The sequence below is a fragment of the Sapajus apella genome, unplaced genomic scaffold, assembly GCF_009761245.1.
Source record: "Sapajus apella isolate SASKATOON/1434 unplaced genomic scaffold, GSC_monkey_1.0 scaffold30, whole genome shotgun sequence".
Taxonomy (NCBI): domain Eukaryota; kingdom Metazoa; phylum Chordata; class Mammalia; order Primates; family Cebidae; genus Sapajus; species Sapajus apella.
The window spans coordinates 7385431-7405743 of NW_022436970.1; the positions used below are offsets into that span (position 1 = coordinate 7385431).

Genomic DNA, 20313 nt, shown 5'->3' on the forward strand with positions numbered 1-20313 from the left:
GCTGTCAGCCTCCCTGAATCTTTTTGAAACTCGAGCCCTCACATCCCAATCTTCCCCATTGCTTACAAACATATTAGAATAAAAGGGAATATGTACATACTGAAAACGTGATTGTGTGATTTTTGTTATTTAGTTAGTCACATTATGATTGACAAAATAACAAAGAACATCAAAAAGTTGATCCCCAGAAAAGGTAAGTTGGTAAAAGTACAACTTCATGGAAGTGAAAGTGACTAAATTTAATTGTGAGCTCAAGATACCACGTCTAAAAGGAGATTGCCAACTCTGAGCTTCTTACACATGTGAGAACCATTTTGATATTTTATTCTGGAACAAGAAAACAGGAAGCATGAAGGGTCTGGCCATGGAGAGGCAGCCTGAGGCAGTCTCGGGTGCAAGGACACGCCGAGGGGCAGCACATGGAGCTGCTGGAGCTTGTTCTCCACGGCTGCTCCCCCTTTATAGATCACTGGTCTCCACGACCTCTGAGCAGGTGGTTGTAGAGATGGGCACTCAGCACATGGGCAAGACCATGAAAGAAAAGGTGAACATTTGAAGCATAAACAGAATAAATATGCACTTTGTGACCACAGTGTTTATTTTGTCATTCTCATAAGGAACTGCAGTTTGAGGAAATACTTCAGTTCACTAGGAAGTACTAAAAGATTTGAATGCAAGATAGTTCCTACCACTCAAGCTCCGGTCACTAGGACGAAGTTGTTTTGCTTTCACCCTGTTCTACTCAAACTTGTTTGACTCCTCCTTATTGAACATCCAGTACAGGCCATGACCAGTATGACGGTTTGCTCAGCCTTTCTGCACCTCGGTTTTTATCTGTAAAAACTCAAGTTTTACTTTTAGAACCCAGAAAAAAAAGATATTTTGCACAGCATGCCTGATAAGATACGATAATGTGAGGAATTTTTATAGTGATGGATTATCAAGAATGTGTGTCCTGGCTTTTCTTTGTAGAACATTACCAGATGAGTGTGTTGGAATCAGCTCCAATTAGCTCCACTGTGGGGAGAGTGTTTGCCAAGGACTTGGATGAAGGCATCAACGCAGAGATGAAATACACTATTGTGGATGGAGACGGTGCAGATGCCTTTGACATTAGCACAGATCCCAATTTCCAAGTTGGTATCATAACTGTGAAGAAGGTAATCCAACTCCATTTTCTAAACCATGTTCATGGGTGCTTTGAATGTATATGAAATGCTAGTAAGGACTGCTGTATTATTGATATGAATTGCCCCAAATCCTCTGATAAAAGCGCTTTCCTATTATTAAAACACACACACACACACAGAAAACCTCTTGATCTTTGTGCTTATATGCAAACACTGGCTGTGCCATCATTTTACTGAAAAGGTACCAGGTCATGATAAAAAATATATTTCTAAATACATTCCTTCTACCTAGCCACTTAAAAAAACTGTTGTAGCGGCTGGGCGCAGTGGCTCACGCCTGTAATTTCAGCACTTTGGGAAGCCGAAGCAGGCAAATCACCTGAGGTTGGGAGTGTTCGAGACCAGCCTGACCAACATGGAGAAAGCCCGTCTCTACTAAAAATACAAAAAATTAGCTGGGCATGGTGGTGCATGCCTATAATCCCAGCTCCTTGGGAGGCTGAGGCAGGAGAATCACTTGAACCCAGGAGGCAGAGGTTGTGGTGAGCTGAGATCACTCCATTGCCCTCCAGCCAGGGCAATGACAGCAAAATTCCATCTCAAAAAAAAGAAAAAAAAAAACTCCTGTAGCTTAATTCGCTAATGATGTTAATGAAGTGATCAATATTTGCACTTGAATAACACATGCATTGTAGCATACCATACATAACAATAAAGCAAGCCACAATATTATTTATGAATTAATAAATAACATGCAGGGAATTTTTAATTGCTTCTCAAAGATTCATAAATTCTAATTAAACTTTAAAAAGCTTTATCAAACATAGCTGCCAAATGACTGTTATTACTTGAAATTCCTTTGTTTTATGATAAAGTACCAAGATAAGCTATCCATTCTTTCTGTGACATAAAGCACATATGGATCTACTTAGCTAGAAGATAAAACTTTTTACAAATTGAAGTTTTAACTCCCTAGTAAATATATGTCTAATGAAATACATTAATTTTAAAATTCATTGACTTAATCTTTCTTCTCTATTTTGAATACATTTTAAAACCCAATATATTTTAAATGATTTATTCAACAAATATTTATTGATTGCCAGCTATGTGCCAGATATTGTTATAGGCATTTAGAGTAAATAAAACAACCAAAAATCTCTGACCTCATGGAGTTTACATTCTAGCAAGGGAAGAAGACAATCAAAACAGCAAGTCACTAAAGTAGTTTATTAGAAGGTAACCATTGACATGGGGTGAGCGGCAGAATAGAAAAAAATAAGTGAGGCTAGGAAAGCTAGGATCATTTCAAATTTAAATGGGGTGGTTGGCCAATGTCCATTAGTCAAAGAGTGTATAAAGAAATTGTGGCGTAAATATATATATACACACAATGGAATACTACACAGTTATAAAAAGCAATGGACTAACAGCATTTCCAGTGACCTGGATGGAAAATCAAACATCGTATGTTCTCACTAATAAGTGGGAGCTAAGCTGTGAGGATGCAAAGGCACAAGAATGATACCCTGGACTTAGGGGACTTGGAAGGAAGAGTGGGATGGGGGGCGAGGGATCAAAGACTACAAATATGGTGCAGTACATAGTGCTTGGGTGATGGATGCACCCAAATCTCACAAATCGGCACTAAAGAATTTACTCATGTAACAAAATACCACCTGTACCCGAATAACTTATGGAAAAATAAAATAAAATAAATTGGGTGGTTAGAACTGGCATCACAGAGAAGTGGCATTTATGCAAAGACTTACAGTGAGCCGAGTCATACCACTGAGTGGAGCAGGTTGACGGTGTGGGAGGTGCCTATAAATGACTCTTGGTGAAAAGCGTACATGGCAGTCCCAAGAGAATGGGCATGGAACTATTGAGGAAAGTGTTCCAAGCAAAAGGACAGCCAATGCAGGCTCTGAGGTGGGACCATGTCTGTTGTCTTTCAAGAACAGCAAGGGCAGTGTCATAAGGCTGAGTGTGGGGGTGACTCTTAGGAGATGATGTCTGAAAAGTAACAAAGGAGCCAGATCATGTAGGACCGTATAGGCTGACTGCAAGGACTTTGGTTTTTACTCTAAGTAGGGAATGATTGAAGGATTTTTAACAGATGGATCACATGGCTGGGTTTCATTATAAAATACTCAGTAGGCTGTGTTGAGGTGGGGAGAGTTTAAGAAAAGAGGAGTGGAAACACAGAAACCAGCTGAGAAGCTATTCCAGTAATCCAGGTAAGAGATGATCAGGGTTTCCCCTAAGAAGTGGGAATGGAAGTGATAAGAAGTGGTTAGAATCTATACATATTTTCAAAGTAGAGCAAAAAGGATTTCCTAAAAATGTGGACGAAGATATGGAAGAAAGAGAAGAGTCAACCGAACAACAAGAATGGAGCTGTCTGTCATTAACTGAGACAGGGAAGTCTGCAAGTAGAGCAGTTGGCAGGGGTGACAGGTACTGGAATTCAGTTCTGGGCATGTGACATTTGCAGAGTCTATTAGACACCAAGTAGAGACATGTCACGGCTATTTGGTGTCTAACAGACATAAGACACATTCATAAGAGTGAGGAGTTTGGAGAAGGGTCCTGGGCTAGAAATATAAATTTGGGAATCATAAGCATACAGATGGTACTTAAAGCAAATACAACAAATGAGATTCCAAGGGACTGAACATAGACAGAAAGAGGACAGTGAAACAAGCCCTGAGGCACCCCAAGATGAAGAAGTCAGGGAAAACATAAGGACAGGAAAGGAGACTGAGGAGAGACTGGGGGGCAGGAGGAATATTGAGGAAGTGCAGTGTCCTGAAGGCATGAAGAGCGTGCTTCCAAGGGAAGGAGTGATCACCTGTGACAAAGGCTGCTACAGGTCAAATAAGAACATCAGGTATTAACCGAAGGCTTTAGGACCATGGAGGTCACTGACAACCTTGACAAAATCAATAGTCATAACATTAAAATGTAACACGAGTTAATGTGTGTGTATAATAACTTTTTTCTATGCTATTTGATAGAACTGAATTAACACTGCTTTAGAAGGGAATAAAGGACGAATTCATATGCTTGTTCTGTATTTATTTAAGATGCAGTCAATCACAGCAAAAAAAAAAAAAAAATCACAGCAAAGGATCCTGAATTCCACAAACCAGAAGACTTTCTATCCTGTACATAGTGACTTTGAAACAGTGCAAAATGCTGAGATTAACTTCTAAATAATCAAACAAATCCAGATGTAATTAAAATACTAGAATTTCTTATATTATTCTCATTCTTTGAGAATTAATATCACATGCTACAATTATAATAGGCGATTAAAATAACAATACTAATTTGGTATATGTCATAGGGTCCCCTACTATGTGGTATGCCTCAAGTAAAGCATAATACATTGCCAACTATGGCTGGTAACTGTAAATAAGGCAAATCCAATTTCTGAATTACTGGAGTTTTGGCTGGTTGGTTGTGACAAAGTCTCACTCTGTTGCCCATGCTGGAGTGCAGCGGCACAATCATGGCTCACTGCAACCTTGACCTTATGGGCTCAAGCAATCCTTCCACCTCACCCTCCTGAGTCATAGGACTACAGGCATGTGCCACCACAGCCAACTAATTTTTTTTGTTGTTTGTTTGAGACAGGGTCTCACTCTGTCGCCCAAGCTGGAGTGCACTGGCATGGTTATGGCTCACTGCAGCCTGTAGTCCCAGCTACTCAGAAGATGAGGTGGAAGGATTGCATGAGCCCACAAGGTCAAGGCTACAGTGAGCCATGATCATCATAGCCAACTAATTTTTTTTTATATATATAGATACAAGGTCTCCCTATGTTTTTCAGGCTGGTCTCAAACTCCTGAGCTCAAGTGATACTCCTGCCTTAGCCTCACAAAGGTCTGAAATTACAGGTGTGAGCCATTGTAATCAGCCTTATTGTTTCTTTAGTACAAAAACTCTATTCAAACAATTAAGCAATCAGAAAAAAAACTTTTGGGATTCTCAATATTTAAATGTTATCTATGTCTTAAAATAATGTATAATTCTAAATAATAAAATAATATCAATTTATGTTAGATTATCACAATATAGTTTAGATTCTATTACAAGCAACTTGTTTTAAAAAGTCTATTACCTGTAACAACTATGTCTCTGAAAAAAATCTCAAAATGTGTTTTCTCCAGCTCCCTTACCTGCAGAAAAGATGAAGGCTCTTAAGACAGAACTGTTTTTCACTATCATTACTAAAATGATATCCATGTTTAATCAAAATATATATCAATTTTGCCAAGGTCATTTTGATTTCTCTTCTGAACTTACGAGTTGCCAGAAAATGGAATTAAGAAAGAAGTCAATAAGTTGCATAGATGGACAAATCACATATAATAAATACTTTTAGAGGTCATTGACTGTTCTCAAATCTATGCCTTTGGAACAACATTCACTCAGATGTCTGTTCCACGCCCATCTTCCCACTTGGTAATTAATAATGTCATATAAATTTGAAACAAAAGTTCTGATTTTGATTTATTTCTGTTAGGCCTGTATTATTTGCCTAAGAAGTACATACTTTATCAAACAGAGAAATTGAGTTGCGTTGACAGAACTGGGTCTTCAGGAAACCACACTGATTACTACCCAATACCTTTGGCCGTTTTAGCTTTTAAGTAATCAATCAATCAATCGATTTTCAGTCTCTTAAATGCTTGAAGTATAACTTGAAATATATAATTTTCAGGATGTTCTTTACTCTGAATGAGCATGATGTGCCATTTTCTAGTCTTCTGCATATCTTACGTCTTATGGCAACAAGAAGCAATTGTTTAGAGTCCATTCTCTTCTTATGCAGGTCACAAAGAACAAAAATTCTACATTTCATCAAATGTAAGATGTCATGAATTATAAATCTCATCATTGTTTTATGGGTCATTTAAGAAAATTTCTTACCAATTTAAATAATACCATGCTTTCCTATTTCCTAGTTTAGTGTCTATAAAGTATTCTTGTAGGCACAGTTATACAAATTTGTTTCACCAATGTTAGATTCACTGCATGCTGCTGTTCACATGCTGTTCTCTCTATACGATAACTCTTGTTTCAATGCCAAATCATAATGTAACATTTTTAAAGACATTTTAGAAGGCAGTAAAGCTCAACACGTGCAGTACCAACAATGTGCAGAACTCTGCCAAAGTACAACATGAATAGCTTTGACTAGGTTTGGCTTACACAGGCAGTAACAACTACTGCTTATAAAGATCCCTTTGCCCCTCATTGAGACTATAGCAATTGTAAGTCATCATCAATTGGAGAAGCAACCCTATTTCTAAAATATCAAAATATGAAAAATTGTGCATCTTAAATTACTAAAATACCTTAACAAAATCTGTATATATTATCACTCAACCAGTAAATGTTAATACTCACATTGAGAAACTTTTTGTACTGTTCAATGTAACCTTTTTTTTTTTTTTTTTTTTTTTGCTACCTTTTGAGTTTCTTGTTTTGCTAGGCACTGGGGAATAAAAATCTGACTAAGTCATAGCCTTTGCCCATGAGTCTGGGGAGTGCGATCAATGCACAAAGAAATACTTGTAATACAAAAGAAGGGCCAAAAAGGAAGTATGATAATGTGCTGAGAGAACAAAGAACAGAATACTTAATTCTCCTTAATTAGTAATTAAAGTTGCATTACCATTTTGTGCCTTAATTTTCATGACTCAATTTTTAAGGATATAATGGCTTTTCATTTTTGTATCCTCTAACTTCAAGAAATTTCTTAAATTTGGAAATTGGGTTCTTAGATATTACTACTTTTAAAATTTCTATTATGAATATGGAAATAGGCAGTTATTTGATATTTAAAATAAAAAGAACACAAACTATTCAAGAGGGAAAAGCCAAAACTCATATATCAAGTGTGGGCAATTTAAATTTTAAGGGCTGAACATAGTGGTTGCAGCTTCCTGGGATGGAGGTAGTAGGATCTCTTGAGCCTAGGATTTGAGGCCAGCCTGGGCAACATAAGCAAGAGTTTGCCTCTGTTAATAAATACATAAGTAATAAAGTTTAGAGTATTGAGGGCAATGTTTTTCATTTTAAATGTGGAAGTGAGGGAGACAAAAATCTTACATAGCTTAAAGTCTTAAGTAATTTATTTAAAAAGAATTTCAATAATAAAAACTCACTCTAGCACTTTCAGCAGATGCTGGAACAATTGGAAACAATTTGCAAAAAAATAAAGAAATAAACCTCGATTATACCCCATGAAAAACTCAAAATGAATCATGCAACTAAATGTAAAACGCTAAAGCAATACAATTTCTAAAAGGAAACAGGAGAAAATCTTCGTAATCCTGATTGGACAAAGATTTCTTCCATATGACACCAGAATCCCAACCTACCAGAGAAACAGCAAGACTTCATCAAAGTTAAGAGTTTTCTGCTCTTCAAAGGACACTGTTGTGGCAAAATAGCCTAATAGGAACAGCTCCCGTCTGCAGCTCCCAGCCAGATCAACACAGAAGGCGAGTGATTTCTGCATTTCCAACTGAGGTATCCGACTCATCTCATTGGGACTGGTTAGACAGTGGGTGCAGCCCACAGAGGGTGAGCTGAAGCATGATGGGGCATCACCTCACATGAGACACACAAGGGGTTGGAGAACTCCCTCCCCAGACAAGGGAAGCCCTTAGAGACTGTGCCATGAGGAACAGTGCACTCCAGCCAAGATACTATGCTTTTCCCATGGTCTTTACCACCTGCAGACCAGGGGATTCCCTCAGGTGCCTACACCACCAGGGCCCTGGGTTTCAAGCACAAAACTGAGCAGCTATTTGGGCAGACACTAAGATAACTGCAGGAGGTTTTTTTTTTTCTTTTTTCATACCCCAGGGGCATCTGGAACACCAGTGAGACAGAACCGTTCACTCCCCTGGAAAAGGGGCTGAAGCCAGGGAGTCAAGTGGTCTAGCTCAGCAGATCCCACCCCCATGGAGCCCAGCAAATTAAGATCCACTGGCTTTAAATTCTCACCGCCAGCACAGCAGTCTGAAGTCGACCTGGGAAGCTCGAGCTTGATGTGGGGAAGGCCGTCCAACATTACTGAGGCTTGAGTAGGCGGTTTTCCCCTCACAGTGTACACAAAGCTGCCAGGAAATTTGAACTGAGTGGAGCCTCCCACAACTTTCCAAAGCCAGACTGCCTCTCTAGATTCATCCTCTCTGGGCAGGGCATCTCTAAAAAGAAAGGCAGCAGCCCCAGTCAGGGACTTACAGATAAAACTCCCATCTCCCTGGGACAGAGCACCTGAGAGAAGGGGCCACTGGGGGTGCAGTTTCAGCAGACTTAAACATTCCTGCCTTCTGGCTCTGAGGAGAGCCACAGATCTCCCAGCACAGCACTCGAGCCCTGCTAAGGGACAGACTGCCTCCTCAAATGGGTCCCTGACCCCCATGCCTCCTGACTGGGAGACACCTCCCAGCAGGGATTGACAGACACCTCACACAGGAGAGCTCCAGCTGGCATCTGGTGGGTGCCCCTCTGGGATGAAGCTTTCAGAGGAAGGAATGGGCAGCAATCTTTGCTGTTCTGTAGCCTCTGCTGGTGATACCCAGGCAAACAGGGTCTGGAGTGGACCTCCAGGAAGCTCCAGCAGTCCCACAGCAGAGGGGCCAGGGCCTGAATGTTAGAAGGAAAATTAACAAACAGAAGGGAACAGCATCAACATCAACAAAAAGGACGTCCACGCAAAAACCCCATCCAAGGTCACCAGCATCAAAGACCAAAGGTAGATAAATCCACAAAGATGAGAAAAACCAGTGCAAAAAGGCTGAAAATTCCAAAAACCAGAATGCCCCTTCTCCTCCAAAGGATCACAACTCCTCACCATCAAGGGAAGAAAACTGGATGGAGAATGAGTTTGATGAATTGTCAGAAGTAGGCTTCAGAAAGTGGTAATAACAAACTCCTCCAAGCTAAAGCAGCATGTTCTAACCCAATGCAAGGAAGCTAAGAACGTTGAAAAAAGGTTAGAGGAATTGCTAACTAGAATAACCAGTTTACAGAAAACATAAATGACCTGATGGAGCTGAAAAACACAGCACGAGAACTACATGAAGCATACACAAGTATCAATAGCTGAATTGATCAAATGGAAGAAAGGATATGAGAGATTGAAGACCAACAAAATAAAATAAAGCATGAAGACAAGATTAGAGAAAAAAGAATGAAAAGGAACAAACAAAGCTTCCAAGAAACATGGGACTATGAAGACCAAACTCACATTTGACTGGTGTACCTGAAAGTGATGGTGAGAATGGAACCAAGCTGGAAAACATGCTTCAGGATATTAACCAAGAAAACTTCCCCAACCCAGCAAGACGGGCCAACTTCAAATTCAGGAAATACAGAGAATACCCCAAAGATATTCTTTGGGAAGAGCAACCCCAAGACACATAATCATCAGATACACCAAGTTTAAAATGAAGGAAAAAATGTTAAGTGCAGGCAGAGAGAAAAGTTGGGTTACCCACAAAGGGAAGCCCATCAGAATCACAGCAGATCTCTCTGCAGAAATCGAAAAAGTCAAAAGATAGTGGGGGCCAATATTCAACATTCCTGAAAAGATTTTTCAACCCAGAATTTCATATCCAGCCAAACTCAGTTTCACAAGCAAAGAAAAAATAATAACCTTTACAGACAAACAAATGCTGAGAGGTTTTGTCACCACAAGGCCTGCCTTACAAGAGCTCCTGAAGGAAGCACTAAATATGGAAAGGAAAAACTGGTATCAGCCACTGTAAAAACATACCAAATTGTAAAGACCATTGACACTATGAAAAAACTGCATCAACTACTGGGCAAAATAATCAGCTAGCATCATAATGACAGGATGAAATTCACACATAACAATATTAACCTTAAATATAAATGCCCCAATTAAAAGACACAGACTGGCAACTTGGAAACTTGGATAAAGAGGCAAGACTCATTGGTGTGCTGTATTCAGAAGACCTATCTCATGTGCAAAGACACACATAGTCTCAAAATAAAGGGATGGAGAAAGATTTACCAAGTAAACAGAAAGAAAAAAAAAAAAAAAAAAAAAAAGCAGGGGTTGCAATCCTAGTCTCTAATCAAACATACTTTAAACCAACAAAGATCAAAAAAGACAAAAAAGGGCATTACATAATGGTAAAGAAATCAATGAAAGAAGAAAAGCTAACTTTCCAAAAGATATATCCACCTAATACAGGAGCACCCAGATTCATAAAGCAAGTTCTTAGAGACCTGCAAAGAGACTTAGTGGCATACAATAATGGTGGCAGACTTTAACACTCCACTATCAATATTAGTCCCACACAATAATAGTGGCAGACTTTAACACCCCACTGTCAATATTAGACAGCTCAGCAAGACAGAAAATTAACAAGGATATGCAGGACTTGAACTCAGCTCTGGACCAAGAAGACCTAATAGACATCTACAGAACTCTCCACCCTAAATCCACAGAATATATATTCTTCTCAGTACCACTTCACATGTATTCTGTAACTGACCATATAATTGGAAGTAAAACACTCCTCAGCAAATGCCAAATAATGGAAATCATAACAGTCTTGCAGACCACAGTGCAATCAAATTAGAACTCAGGATTAAGAAACTCACTCAAAACCACACAACTTCATTGAACAACTTGCTCCTGAATGACTACTGGGTAAATAACAAAATTAAGGCAGAAATAAAGAAGTTGTTTGAAACCAATAAGAACAAAGACACAACGTACCATAATCTCTGGGACAAATTTAAAGCAGTGTCTAGAAGGAAATTTACAGCACTAAATGCCCATAAGAGAAAGCAAGAAAGATCTAAAACTGACACCCTAAAATCAAAATTAAAAGAACTAGAGAAGCAAGAGCAAACAAATTCAAAACCTAGCAGAAGACAAGAAATTAAGATCAGAGCAGAACTGAGGGAGATGGAGACACAAAAAACCCTTCAAAAAATTAATGAAACCAGGAGCTGGTTTTTTGAAAAGATTAACAAAATAGATAGACCACTAGCCAGAATAATAAAGAAGAAAAGAGAGAGGAATCAAATAGACACAATAAAAAATTATAAAGGGGATATCACCACTGATCCCACAGAAATACAAACTACCATCAGAGAATACTATAAATACCTCTACACAAATAAACCAGAAAATCTAGAAGAAATTGATGGATTCCTGGACACATACACCTGTCCAAGACCAAACCAGGAAGAAGCCAAATTCCTGAATAGATTAATAACAAGTTTGAAATTGAGGCAGGAATTAATTGCCTACCAACCAAAAAAACCTCAGGACCAGACGGATTCGCAGCCAAATTCTACCAGAGGTACAAAGAGGAGCTGGTACAATTCCTTTTGAAACTATTCCAAACAATAGAGAAAGAGGCACTCCTCCCTAACTCATGTTATGAAGCCAGCATCATCTTGATACCAAAACTGGCAGAGACACAACAAAAAAAGAAAATTTCAGGCCAATATCCCTGATGAACATCGATGCGAAAATCCTCAGGAAAATACTGGAAAACCAAATCCAGCAACACATCAAAAAGCTTATCGACCACTACCGAGCTGGGATGCAAGGCTGGTTCAACATATGCAAATCAATAAATATAATCCATCACATAAACAGGACCAATGACAAAAACCACAAGATTATCTCAATAGATGCAGAAAAGGCCTTTGATAAAATTCAATACTGCTTCATGCTAAAAACTCTCAATAAACTAGGTATTGATGGAACATATCTCAAAATAATAAGAGCTATTTATGACAGACCCACAGCCAATATCATACTGAATGGGCAAAAGCTAGAAGTATTCCCTTTGAAAACCAGCACAAGACAAGGATGTGGTCTCTCACCACTCCTGTTCAGCATAGTATTGGAAATTCTGGCCAGGGCAATCAGGAAAGAGGAAGAAATAATTGATATTTAAATAGGAAGAGAGGAAGTCAAATTGTCTCTGTTTGCAGATGACACGATTGTCTATTTAGAAAACCCCATAGTCTCAGCCCAAAATCTCCTTAAGCTGATAAGCAACTTCAGCAAAGTCTCAGGATACAAAATCAATGTGCAAAAATCAAAAGCATTCCTATACACCAATAACAGACAAACAGAAAGTCAAATCATGAGTGAATGCCCGTTCACAATTCCTACAAAGAGAATAAAATACCTAGGGCTACAACTTACAAGGGATGTGAAGGACCTCTTCAAGGAGAATTGCAAACCACTGCTCAAGGAAATAAGAGAGGACACAAACAAATGGAAAAACATTCCATGCTCAACAATATTGTGAAAATGGCCATAGTGCCCGAAGTAACTTATAAATTCAATGCTATCCCCATCAAGCTACCATTGACCTTCTTCATAAAATTTTAAAAAACTACTTTAAATTTCATATGAAACCAAAAAAGAGCCCATATAGCCAAGACAATCCTAAGCACAAAGAACAAAGCTAGAGGCATCATACTAACTGACTTCAAAGTATACTACAAGGCTACAGTAACCAAAACAGCATGGTACTGGTACCAAAACATATATATAGACCCATGGAACAGAACAGAAGCCTCAAAAATAATGCCACACATCTACAACCATCTGATCCTTGACAAACCTGACAAAAACAAGCAATGGGGAAAGGATTTCCTATTTAATAAATGGCGTTGGCAAAACTGGCTAGCCATATGCAGAAAACTGAAATTGGACCCCTTCCCTACACCTTATACAAGATGGATTAAAGACTTAAATGTAAGACCTAAAACCAAAAAAACCCTAGAAAAAAATGTAGGCAATACCATTCAGGACATAGGCATGGACCAAGACTTCATAACTAAAATACCAAAAGCAATGGCAACAAAAGCCAAAATTGACAAATGGAATCTAATTAAACTGAAGAGCTCCTGCACAGCAAAAGAAACCATCATCAGAGTGAACAGGCAACTTACAGAATGGGAGAAAAATTTAGCCAAAGGGCTAATATCCAGAACCTACAAGGAACTTAAACAAATTTACAAGAAAAAAAAACCTCATCAAAAAGTGGGAGAAGGATGTGAACAGACACTTCTCAAAAGAAGATGTTTATGCGGCCAACACACTTATGAAAAAAAGCTCATCATCACTGGTCATTAGAGAAATGAAAATCAAAACCACAATGAGATACCATCTCACACCAGTTAGAAGGATGATCATTAAAAAGTCAGGAAACAACAGATGATAGAGAGGATGTGGAGAAATAGGAATGCTTTTACACTGTTGGTAGGAGTGTAAATTGGTTCAACCATTGCAGAAGACACTGTGGCGACTCTTCAAGGATCTAGAACCAGAAATACCATTTGGCCCAGGAATCCCATTACTAGGTACATACCCAAAGGATTATAAATCATTCTACTATAAAGACATATGCACACATATGTTTATTGCAGTACTATTCACAACAGTGAAGACTTGAAACCAACCCAAATGCCCATCAATGATAGACTGGATAAAGAAAGTGTGGCATATATACACCATGGAATACTATACAGCCATAAAAAAGGATGAGTTCATGTCCTTTGCAGGGACATGAATCAAGCTGGAAACCATCATTCTCAGCAAACTAACACAGGAACAGAAAACAAGACACCGCAAGTTCTCACTCATAAGTGGGAGCTGAACAATGAGAACACATGGACACAGGGAGGGGAACATCACACACCAGGGCCTGTGAGGGGGTGGCCGGCCTAGGAGAGGGATAGCATTAGGAGAAATACCTAATGTAGATGTTGGGTTGATGAATGCAGCAAACACCATGGCATGTGTATACCTGTGTAACAAAGCTGTATATTTTGCACACGTGTCCCAGAACTTAAAGTATAACAATAATAATTATTATTATTTTAAAAGAGGACACTGTTAAGAGAATGAAAAGGCAAATCACAGATTCGGAGAAAATATTTGCAAATCACACATCTGATAATGAACTTGAATATAGAAATAAAGACCTCTTCAAGAAGACATAGAAAGATGCATCATGAGGCAGTAGGGAAATGCAAATCAGAACCACAACAAGATACCACTTCACACACTGTAGGAAAAATAAAGTTTTTAAAACTGGTAAAACGAAGTGCTGAAGAAGATGTGCATTCATACATTCCTGGCGGGAATTCAAACTGGTACTGCCTTTCTGAAAATTCATTTGGAAGTTTCTTATAAAGTTAAAAATATATTTACTATACAACCCTGCAACTCCACTCCTAGGTATTTACCGCAGTGAAATGAAATTTTATGCTCACACAAAAGCCTGTATGCAAACATTTATAGCAGCTTTATTCATAACTGACAAAAATTAGAAAAAAAACACAAATGTTTCTCTAGTGGAGAATGGATAAATCAACTGTTGTACATCTGTACATCTACTTGGAAATAAAAAAGAAAAAACTCACCAGGCACAATGGCTCATGGCCATAATCCCAGCACTTTAGGTGGGCTGATCACCTGAGGTCAAGAGTTCAAGACCAGCTTTACCAACATAGTGAAACCCTACCTCCACTAAAAATACAAAAGTTAGCCGGGTATAGTGGTACACACCTGTAGTCCCAGCTACTTGGGAGGCTGCGACAGGAGAATCGCTTAAACCCAGGAGGTGGAGATTTCATTGAGCCCAGATCATGCCACTGCACTCCAGTCTGGGTGACAGAGTGAGACTCTGTCTCAAAACAAAAACAAAAACAGAAACTCCTTACTCATGCAACAGGGATGAATCTCAAATGCATCATGCTAAGTGAAAGAAACCAGACTCAAAAGATTACATACTGAATGACTCCATTTATATGACATTCTTGCAATAGGGAAAGATGATGAATCAGTGGTTGCCAGAAGCTGGGTGGGAGGGGAGAGGTAGATTACAAAGGGGCACAGAGTGCGGGTCACAGGGTGATGAAACAGCTATATAGCTCAATTATCACAGTGGACACAGGGTTAAATACACTAGTCAAAACCTGCAAACTTTACACTAAAAAAACAAATTTTAATGTATGTATGTAAATTATATCTTAATTTGTATGTTTAATTTTTAAAACATACAAATTTCACACAAAATTAGAAGAATGATTTAAAATTAAAGGGAAAACAAGTTTTGCCTAGCTCATACCTAACATGAACAACAGTGTCCACATTTGTGTTACAAATACATACAGAATTTTAAGGGTATATAAATGTAATTTACCAAGAAAGAAAAATGTTTTGATTTAGGGAGCAAGCATAAGTGAATTGGTGAAATAGTTCTTCAAATAGATCATTAATCTGACTGCAGATTTCCCTCTTTATGAAAACCTTGCCTTTTCAATGACAACTAGGGAGGCAGGCTGGCTGGTAGAGACGGGCTTCTTGGTTTGAATGGAAACGGTTGGCGACCCATGAAAACAAAAGTACCATGTCTAGCGCTAAGTAAACGATAAACAAGCAGTAAACCAACAACAGCAACAAAACAAAAAAAAATTTATTAAAATGTGAAAATAGCAACTATATGAATGTATTAAATAGTCACATGTACCCTGGAAATGAGTACATCTATTATGTATCAATTTTTAATGTAATTTTTTTGAGACAGCATCTCTCTGTCACTCAGGCTAAAGTGCAATGGTACCTTCATAGCTCACTCTAAACTGAGCTGAAGCCATCCTCCTGCCTCAGCCTCCCAAGTAGCTGGGATTACAGATGCATGCCATCATGCCCTGCTAATTTTTTAATTTTTTTTTTTTTTTTTTTTTTAGGAGAGACGTGGGTTTCATTATGTTGTCTAGGCTGGTCTCAAAATCTTGGCCTCAAGAGATCCTCCCATCTCAGCTTCCTACAGCGTTGGGCTTACAGGCATGAACCACAGCTCCTGGCCAAAAAGTGTGGTTGACTTTTTTTTTTGAAAGAAAGAAAATAACAAATCTAGTTAAAGCAACTCCTACTAATATTTTTTTCTGAAAAGCAAAGCAGTTGTTTAAATGGGTACATGCCTCTAACATGAAATGTGCTGCCATGCAACATATTTTATGAAAAAAAGTGATGTTTAACTAGAAAAATGTATGTAAGTTATTGCTATGCTGACATACAACTTTTAAGTTCTAGTAACTGCTTTGCTATTTGCTGTTATTTTACGGGACTTAATATTCCAAGACTTTTTAAATATTGATGTTCTGAAATACTTGTTGCTTTAAACACTTACACATGTTCATCAGCTTTAAACAAAAATAGATTATTCTTCAGAAATAGCATTTTAAATTCACTTTTTGCCCTGGAACACTATATTTATTTTTAAATAAAACATTCTTAAGATAGGAATAAACCAAAAAACAGAACCAAAAAATATATTTTATGCAATGGAATTTTATAGACAAAATTAAGCCCTTGTGGACGAGCCATAACCATGTCAGTGTACTCCAGGCTTCTGAGCTTCCTGAGTGTTGGGTTCTTCAACTCTAAAGTGTCAAATTAGGATTTTAAAAGGGATTTTCTGCTGGGTGTGATGGCTCATGCCTGTAATCCCAGCAATTTGGGAGGTTGAGACAGGTGGATCACCTGAGGTCAGGAGTTTGAGACCAGCCTGACCAACATGGCAAAACCCCGTCTCTACTAAAAATACAAAATTAGGCAGGCATAGTGGCACATATCTGTAATACCAGCTACTTAGGAGGCTGAGACAGGAGAATTGCTTAAACTTGGGAGGTGGAGGTTGCAGTGAGCTGAGATCATGTCATTGCACTCCAGCCTGGGTGACAGAGTGAGACTCTGTCTCAAATAATAATGACAGTAAAAGGGATTATGTATGATGAATTAAATATACAAACATTGATCTGACACAGGACCTGAGAACCTTGTGAGGCATAGTTTCTTGGAAAGCATCAATATTGCCTTTGTACTCAAGAACAATTTTTTAAGGAAAAAAACAAAAAAGCCGGCCGGGCGCAGTGGCTCAAGCCTGTAATCCCAGCACTTTGGGAGGCCGAGGTGGGTGGATCACGAGGTCAAGAGATCGAGACCATCCTGGTCAACATGGTGAAACCCCATCTCTACTAAAAATACAAAAAATTAGCTGGGCATGGTGGCACGTGCCTGTAATCCCAGCTACTCAGGAGGCTGAGGCAGGAGAATTGCCTGAACCCGGGAGGCGGAGGTTGCGGTGAGCCGAGATCACGCCATTGCACTCCAGCCTGGGTAACAAGAGCGAAACTCCGTCTCAAAAAAAAAAAAAAAAAAAAAAAAAAGCCTAGACCTATATTCTGGAAGACAGATAGATAACAGATAGGTAGGGAGAGGGAGAGAGAGAGAAGATCTGGAATATATATGGAAGTTTATGTTTAAAACACAAGCTTGTTCTAAATTGTTGTGAGGTCTTTTCAAATGAGCAAGCACCTCTAAAGATGATGTGACCAACTGTCCTGGTTTGCCTGGGATAGAATGGGGTCCTAGGAAATGAAACTTTTCATTTTGGAACTGAGACAGCCCCAGGTAAATTGGGTCCAGGACTGAGGGGATTCCTAGGAGGATCTCTCTAAAAACCAGGCTGATTGAAGGGTAGACAATTAAAGCCAAGTTTGCTCAGAATAAATGGGCAAATTATTACTAAACTGGCTTCCTTAACCATCTTGTATCTTCTTTATATTCTTTACCCTAAGTATTGAAACTGACATTAAGACCAAGAATAACAGAACAAGATAAAGATTTCCCTTCTTTCCCCTTTATCTTTTTTCCATTTAATGAATTGGGGAATCTTCCCACCAGCCATCAATATTGGGCATCCTTTTGAACCTTCACATATTTTGAACCTTGAACCTCAGTGGTGAATCAATTTTCCTATCATTACCTTTCAGCCCCTGAGTTTTGAAAGCAAGAAAAGCTACACCTTAAAGGTGGAGGGAGCCAATCCTCATCTAGAGATGCGCTTTCTGAGCTTGGGCCCATTTCAGGACACAACAACAGTGCACATCAGTGTGGAAGACGTGGACGAGCCCCCTGTATTCGAACCTGGCTTTTACTTTGTGGAGGTGCCTGAGGATGTGGCGATTGGAACAACCATACAGATCATTTCTGCCAAGGACCCAGATGTGACCAACAACTCAATCAGGTTTTCCTAGATTTCACCTTTTCCTTATACGCTGGAATCTTCCCTTCCCCTGTATGTACTTTTCTAGCCCCTTTCCCTTTGTTTCTTTCTTCTCTATCCCATTTCTGGAGACTCTCCCCTGCTTTTTGTTTTTTTTTTTTTTTTTCTTTTTTTCCTTAAGTAACATGGCCTTGTCAGGTTATTTAGAAGTGAAGTGTCATGTCTAAAACTCCCTTTCAATTGGTTCAGACACACACACACACACACACACACCTTGGTTCTCAATCATGGTCCTATTGACATTTGGGACTGGATAATTCTGTGTTGTCATAGAGGTGTTCTCCTGTGCATTGAACCATGTTTAGCAGCGTCTCTGGCCTTCCCACTAAATGCCAGCAGCACCCTCTGAGTTGTAACCACCTAAAACGTCCCCAGATGTTGCTAAATGTCCAGGGAGGTGGTGCAAAATCACCCTGGTTGAGAACCACTGACTCAGATAAAATATAGTCAGACACACAGATGTCAAAATGTTAAAATCAGTTGACTCTCAGTAGTGAACATAAAGGAAATCATTATGCATTCTTCCATATTTTATGGATCTTTGACATGTTTTACTTTTTTAAACTGAAGAAAACAACATCTACTATCTATATTCCATATACTATAGAAAGAGCAGACACAGAAACTACTTCTTTTGTCAGTGACTTCAGTGCCTTGTAGACTGGCCAGATAGATGGGTCTTTGTATGCCAATACCACATGTCTATCTCTCCAAAGTATGTTTTGGAATTAAAGATTCCAACAAGATGCTTCTGCTCAAGAAGATGAGAGCTGTTCTTACAGTCATGGCCATCTCTCATCAACTGGAACCAAAGTGTAAATAGGTGGTGGACAGGTTGACACACAACCTTCCAGAGCAGCTGCCAAACCTATGAAGCTTGACAGGAAAGATCAGATTTCCAAGGCTGCTGGAAGCCATCTGTCACATTAATTGTTGAAAGCCACACAGTAAAATGAATCTGGGGCTTTAGTGCAGATAACACATTTTAAACATACCCACTTTATCAAATGCCTTTTCTGTCAGCTGGCTACTTCTCTCACCTAGTGCTGTTGTGTATTTAATGAAAATGTGCTTTTGTAGTTTCACAAGAACAGCTTTATCCAGAGAATAACAGTACTAAGGGGAAATTCACTTCCTCTAACCAACCAGTAAACATTTTACATGTTCAAGCATTAAAATGACAAAAACGATTTTGTTTGAATTCTGAGATTTGATTTTTTCAAAGGCAACTAATGTATTATATAACAACTTTATAGATGTTATAGTTCAGCCTGAAGATTTTTAAATATAAACTAGGATGGGGAGAGATTAGTGCAACCATATTATTCCCAGAGCAATCACAATGAAAACAAAACAGATTCTATTTTAAGTGTGTATTTTCAGAAGCCAAGAATATATACCTTCCGATACTAATTTATTAATTAAATATGTATTAATCCACCATAGACTAATTAATCTATTCCTGTAACCAAAGACTATATGAGAGAAACTTTCAAGTATAAAATTTTTACTACTGGCACGAAGTAAAGTGAGGTAGACAAAATGAAGAAATTTTGTCTCACTAACAGAAAATGCTGCTTCAGATGATGACCAATTGAAAACTATCAGTTGGCCAGCACATCTGTTAGCATCAGGGAGATCTATATTGGAGTGTCTGGCTAATCCACTAGAACCCAGGAAGGATGAATACAAGAGTGAACAGGCCAGAGAGCAGGGTCCACTGGGCTGTTCTGGGGCAGCACGGCAGATCCTCAGATGGAAATTGGCAAGAACAAGTCCACAAGCCCAGAGGTAATAAGACACGGCTCAGGCACAGGGGGCAATGCGAAATTCTAATGATCAGATTTGGGGATAATTCTCCCTCTGCATTTTGGTTGCAAAGAAAGACCAAAATTCTTACTTTTAGATATAAGGTCCCTGACTCTTTGTACTAACCCAGAGCAACCAAGAATGGTCCCTGGACCCAAAAAGAACCACTAGGGGTCCTAGATTCTCAGAGGGAAATGCAC

General features: G+C 38.8%; 1 protein-coding gene across 2 annotated transcripts in view; it reads left to right on the forward strand.

The window, feature by feature from the left end:
- CDH20 (cadherin 20) overlaps positions 1–20313 on the forward strand; it is a 220430-nt gene that overhangs the window by 174456 nt on the left and 25661 nt on the right. For both annotated transcript variants that reach the window (XM_032293654.1, XM_032293655.1), the window contains exons 6-7: positions 973–1160; positions 18012–18265. In XM_032293654.1, the coding sequence (XP_032149545.1) occupies positions 973–1160; positions 18012–18265 (442 nt within the window). The remainder of the gene's footprint in view (positions 1–972; positions 1161–18011; positions 18266–20313) is intronic.